Source organism: Lolium rigidum, unplaced genomic scaffold, assembly GCF_022539505.1.
Source record: "Lolium rigidum isolate FL_2022 unplaced genomic scaffold, APGP_CSIRO_Lrig_0.1 contig_23365_1, whole genome shotgun sequence".
Classification (NCBI taxonomy): Eukaryota; Viridiplantae; Streptophyta; class Magnoliopsida; order Poales; family Poaceae; genus Lolium; species Lolium rigidum.
The window spans coordinates 78,520-84,977 of NW_025900008.1; the positions used below are offsets into that span (position 1 = coordinate 78,520).

Below are 6,458 nucleotides of genomic sequence, written 5' to 3' on the forward strand. Positions count from 1 at the left end.
GATAAACATTCTCTCAAGTTCTATCAACCACTGATACAACTCTACGCACACTAAGCGTTTGCAATATCTAGGAAATAAAACTAGAGCGATAAGGGGTATGAGAGGTGACTTTGCAGAACAATAAAATACACGGAATAAATGTTAGTGTTGCAGCAATAAAACAAACTAAACTAACAGTACCATGGGTGTGGAAAGGCGGTGGTAATAGTGGTGGCTTTGTCCAAGATCAATTAGTGAAGACATTTAGTTCATTGTCTTTGATGTAGTTTTCAATGTGGGAGAGGCTAAATATACAAGCGCTCCACTACTTGGGATTACAAGTACTATATGATTGGATTGTTAGCAAACATCCGTAAATACTAACAATGCATTAAGGTTTCCCCAACCATAGCCTTAAGTTTATGGTCCTCTTACTCTCATACATGCAACTAACCGGTTTGAGCCCTCAGGTTTCTGTCACTCCGGCAGGACTACCCCCTTCTTTTGCACATACTACTAACCCTATGGTGTTGATCCATGCGCGCACAAGTATAATGGACACCAAAGGACAGTACCATATCAACATACAACTCTAATGAACCATAGACATTCAACAAAGCAATCAAAAGACAAATATACTACATAAACATGATATAGATCATCAAACACCATGTTACATAGGATGGTACAGAGGTTTGTGGGAGGATGAACCACTGAATACAAGGAGGAGATGGTGATGGAGATGGCGGTGAAGACGTTGGAGAGGGGCAGCGCGGCGGCGCAGGGCGGCGCCGGCGGCGCGGGGAACTCCTTTCCCCGCCGCCGGCAAGCTTGGGGAGCGCCGCCCTTTAGCCTCCCTCCTTCATGGCGATGGGATCCATGGGGAGGCAAAAACGTGGCTTTGGTGGCTGGAAATTCGTGGGTGGAGGTGTCCTCCACGAGTTAGGGTTTCCTCCTTAATATAGACTCTCGGATTTCCGTCATCCCATCTAGGACTTCAGTAAAACGGGCCCCTAGGCCGCATATGGACTTCGATTGGACCGAATTTTAACTCTAGAACGTTCAGCAGAAAATTATCTACAACTTCCTCTTCAGGCCCAACTCCGTTGGAGGTCATCTTCGAGGGTCAAACAGACAATCTCCGAAAACAGTTCTGGGACAGATTTCAGCAAAGTTCCAATTCGACTCCAACAAGGTTTTCTCTTATATTCTTGATAATTCCTACACATCAAAGTGTAAAACAAGAACATTGTGCACTTTTGCAACTATTAATAGGTTAGTCCAAATAAATCATAAACTTAATATAAAAACAAGTCCCAAAGGCATAATATTAGCATAAAACAATCAAAAATTATAGATACGTTTGCGACGTATCATGCAGCGCACGCCATCCCAGATTTTCTTGGTCGGCAGGAGGTGGAAGGCGTCCAGGGGGAGAAGCACGAGCCCGGCGACGGTAGGCGCCAGCGTCAACCATGCTTTCATCCTGGCGCTCACCATGATTCTCAAGGAGATGCGTCTTGAAGACGGCCATCGACGCCGCTAGAGAACTCACAAACTCAAGTCTCGTCATTTTCATTCAAGTTCTAATGCAACACATTTTACTGAACAATATTACCGAGAGCTTTATATGGTTTCTGTGTTATCATCAATTGCCCTGTATTAACTGATACTGCAATAAAAAGGAAAAACACATACACACAATTTGCTCAACACATGCGAACAATCATATAGCTTATATCCATGGATTTGCATACAAGATGAATCCAAAATATTGAAAGTGTCGAGCAAATATATTGCACACAGCAACAGGCGACCCAGGTTTTGCAATAGCTAGATAGAGTGCTCTTGCTGAATTTTACTAACAGGGCACTTTAATACATAATAAGAGTGCCCTCTACTTGCACTTAGCTTAATGGGAGATACAACTAATACTGCCTGAATGTGAGGTTCAGACGCCCAGGTCGAAGATTCGCCTCCTCAGTCACGTAGGTCGGCGCAGTTTTTGGTGTAATGGTAGAAACCCCATGAAATATGTGCCTTGATTGACCGCCAAATATTAGAACATCACCAGATTCAAGTTTAACCTTTGAAGCCTTGGCTTCATCCCTTGCGTCACCATACAAGAACTCCGCAGTGTCACCCAATGAAAACGAAACAACAGGCAGATTCTTGACAAGACTGTTTTTTGTTTCATCTTTGTCCTGTCAAGTGACACGATCATTAGATCCAGGTAGTAATCGTCAAACAAGAGTGCATCACTATTAGCATTCCAGTTGCAAAGAAGTGGGAATAGAAGACAAAAGACATTATGCTACAAATGCCCATCCAAACTCCAGAAGAGCATGTTTACTGAATTTATCTATTAGCTCGCAGTTCTACCAATCAATTGGTACCAGCAATATGAAACTTAATGATGCTGATGCATGAAATATATCTTGGACAAAGTTGTTCTTTCATACCTGATGAAGACCTAATTTCCCGGCAGTGGTGTAGAAGTTAACAATGCAGATATCTGGTGATATCGGAGGAATTTCTTTCAAAGGATTGGAAGTTCCTTGACCACCACTTTGTTCCAAGAATGAATGAGAAGCATCGATGGCATCTTTGACAACCTTAGTCAAGTCTTCTGGTATCTTTGGTGGCTGAGCACCATCAAAGGGTCGTCTATCCACATATGAGCTTGAATCTGGATCCCAGTTCTTCCCTAAGCACATCATCCGTAGACTTAACTTAGCACCATCTTTGTAGCAAGGTTGATAAAATCCTCCTGTGCCAACACCAAGTTCCCGACATTGTTTGATAATTTTAACCTGACATGTTCAACAAAAGAAAGCTTAGATATATGCTTGATGCATTGAATATGCCTTAGGAGTACTTGAACAGATAGTAAAGATAAGCAAGGTAATAAAACTAGCAAGAAAAATATGTTTCTGGCTTATACAGGCTATATTGTATAGGTTGTAGCAAAGCATGCAGACAAGAGATTGAAATTTTGAAGACAAAAAAAAACGCTTCAGTAATGAGCACAAGATCTAAAGGAAGATAAAAAGGCATACAAAACTAAATTTAATGCTAGTTTCAAACAATCATTTTATTTTCTGAGATACAAAATAATCATTGGTGCTAGGATAAAACTAAACATATCAGCATGAGATAACAAACAGAGCATACCTGATCATCAGGCTTTAAGAAGTTTTTCAACAGAACCATCCCAGGTCTCAAATGTTGCAATGCATTTGCACTTTTTGCAAGTTCTTTTGCACGCCGTTTTTCCCTGTTGATGTCCAGTAAAGAACGTTTAACCTCTACAGAGCATTTGCTGACACCCCTGCATATATCAAAAGGAGCAGCTCCTGGACCAGACCCCACAACGGATTCGGAGGCACATGAAGTGCTCCTGGAGTCTAGAGAGTCTGATATTTGAACCGACCCAACCATTTGGCACAGTGAATCTACAACCGATGGCTGAACTGGTGTAACCATCTGTGGCAGTGAATCTACAGATTTCAGTGGTTGAACCTGTGTAACAGTCTGCGGCAGTAAACCTTCAGATCTCGATTGTTGAACTGGTGTAACCATCTGCTGCTGTACTTTTTTTCTCCAAACTGAGGGAGAAGATGAACATGGACCCTCCTTCTGACATTCAGAGGACCTCTTCTCAAGACCCTATAAAGTATTATTGAAACAAGTAAGTGCACGAAACAAGTAAACCTGTGTAACAGTCTGGGGCAGTGAATCTACAGATTTCAGTGGTTGAACCTGTGTAACAGTCTGCGGCAGTAAACCTTCAGATTTCGACTGTTGAACTGCTGTAACCATCTGCTGCTGTACTTTTTTACTCCAAACTGAGGGAGAAGATGAACATGGACCCTCCTTCTGACATTCAGAGGACCTCTTCTCAAGACCCTATAAAGTATTATCGAAACAAATAAGTGCACGAAACAAGTAAACCTGTGTAACAGTCTGGGGCAGTGAATCTACATATTTCAGTGGTTGAACCTGTGTAACAGTCTGCGGCAGTAAACCTTCAGATTTCGATTCTTGAACTGGTGTAACCATCTGCTGCGGTGCTTTTTTAGTCCAAACTGAGGGAGAAGATGAACATGGACCCTCCTTCTGACATTCAGAGGACCTCTTCTCAAGACCCTATAAAGTATTATTGAAACAAGTAAGTGCACGAAACAAGTAGATATTTATTTATCAGGGAACTCTACAAAAAAAAAAAACCTGAAATAAAAAGAAACACATTGTGCACTTAAATTCAGAGGTAATCAGACATGACTGTTGTCTATCAAACTGAATTTCACATTGTGTATGTTCCGAACCTTTTAAAGGTCATATACTATAAAATTAGGAGCCTATAACTGTAAACTCAAACAACCAAACAAGCCTTCAGAACAAATGGTCAATTCTACACAGAGTAGAGACGAAGGCAGTGCAAAGAGGAAGTCGCAGAGATGGCATACTGGCAGTTTCCAGCAAGACGGATGGCTGAATTCACGTTATTTCGTCCAAAGGCTGATCCCTTTTATCACAAGTAATGAAGCGCTGGTCGACGGTTGGAAAAAGGATGTGCAAAATCACATCAGGAGGTTCGGTTCTTGAGATACAAATTCAGATCTCATCAGAGACGGCCATGCTGAGAAAGGAACACCGCAGTTTGGACTAAGAGATTACTGCTTCTTCCTCAGTTGCCTGATTTGCTGCCAAACCAAAGAACCCCCAACCTCGTGCGGAAAAAGCAACTCGCCACCCATAATTGCCAAGTGCCGAGCTCTAATCGCCGCGCCGACCAAGAACCACGGCATTACAATTCTAAAGAACCACGCATCAAATCCAAGGCCGGCGGCTAACCGCCGGACCCTCACCCAATCGGACCGTCAGGTCGGGTATTCGTACGAAAGAGTGGAGAAGGGTTAGGGCAAGGCGGCACGTACCGGTCCGTAACGGGAGCCGGGCTTCCGCCAGCGGGAGGATGAGGAGGAGGAAACCGGCGTCCTCTTGTCGTCGCCGCCGGCCATTGGCGGCGGTGTGGTGGAGGCGGAAGGGCGGCGAGGTCTCTGCCTTTTCGCCTGCTTTTGGGTAGGGGAGCCGCCTGTGTCGTTTCAAGCAGAGCAGAGCAGAGCAGAGTGCCTGAGGCGAACAAAAACAAGTCGTCCTTATTTATGACCCGCCCGGGTGTGTGTGCGAATCCGACTCAGCTGCCAGAAGAATTTGATACGACAGGGAAAAAATGACTTTCCCTTTTCTTTTCTTTTTTCTGAGCGAGAAAATTGGCATTTATTTGTCTTGACATTGCTTTATTTATTCAAGTGCTTGTATATAGCATCTCTAAAGCTAAGGCATCTCCGGCCTCCCAATTTGCGTTGTTTGCGTCCGCGCCCCAGTTGAAAAATTATATCTGCACCCCATCCCAGCGGTCCGACGTAAAATGATCAGCCTGTCGACGGAAACGCGAACGCGGTTTAAATTTATGACGCGAATACGTGCATGTCCGTCTGGCTAGTATCCAAGCCAGTTGGACAGTGACTCATTTATAGTTACTTTTTTCCATTAATATTGGTTATCTAAAAGGACCCATCTTTACATACATGGTTAGCCGAGTTGACCTATACTACGACGGTCGTACATACTCGTTGTCGCGCGGCATACTATGGTCGGGGTTACTCGCAGCCGCGTGGCCTACTGGCCGCCGGCATGCCCTGACGGCCTAGCGCTGTCGGAGCTCCTCCATCCACGGCGGTGGTCAATGCGACGGGATGCCTCCTCCTGCCGCCGGCGCGCCTGGTCCTCGGCTAGTGCCTCGTCTCAGCAGGCTCCAGCCGTCGCTCCGCCTCCATGTCCTCTAGCTCCTGGTTCTCCCGGTCCACCCGCGGCTGCTCCAGTCTCCTCGCTGCCCAGTGGACCGTTGTCGGGGCCGACATCTCGTACGCCCGCCTCATGGCAAGCGATTGGGAGCACGCTTTCTCCTCTACAACCAGGGCCTAACGATGATCTGCGTCTCGCGGGTCGCTCACGAACGAAGCGAGTAGTGCCCGCTGCTCGTTCGTCACGCCGAAGGCCTCCTCGTCGAGGTCCTCATCGTCATGGAGGTGGACGACGTTCGAGGGCTGGGGCCACTACTAGAAAAAGCCTTAATAGTGGCGCGCCTGGGTGCGCCAGTCTATTACGTCACTGCTAACTGTTAGCAGTGGCGCACCAGTGGTGCGCCATTGGTAAACCAGATAGCAGTAACGCAACACCTAGTTCTCCATTGCTAACGTATAGGTGCGCCACTGCTATATGGTCGAGGTGCGCCATAACGGGGAAAATAGGTGCGCCACTGGTAAAAATTTGAAATTTGGATCTAGATCTAGATCTGGATTTTCCTATTTTTTGTGTTTTTATTTTATTTTCATTCTAGTATGCATCTTTGTTACATTTTGTGTGATGTGAAGCTCCACTTGCAGCCGAAGAAGAGGAAGGAAGGAGAGGAT

The 6,458-nt window shown here is 45.3% G+C and overlaps 1 protein-coding gene across 1 annotated transcript; it reads right to left on the bottom strand.

The window, feature by feature from the left end:
• Nucleotides 1-1,706: 1,706 nt before the first annotated feature.
• On the bottom strand, nt 1,707-3,643 carry LOC124680636 (alpha-ketoglutarate-dependent dioxygenase AlkB-like). Its single transcript, XM_047215705.1, has 3 exons — nt 3,154-3,643; nt 2,442-2,792; nt 1,707-2,183 (listed from the first exon to the last, which is right to left on the bottom strand). Exons 1-3 carry the CDS (start codon nt 3,559-3,561, stop codon nt 1,908-1,910), a joined length of 1,035 nt encoding a protein of 344 aa, XP_047071661.1. The 5' UTR covers nt 3,562-3,643; the 3' UTR covers nt 1,707-1,907.
• Between the last annotated feature and the right edge of the window lie 2,815 nt (nt 3,644-6,458).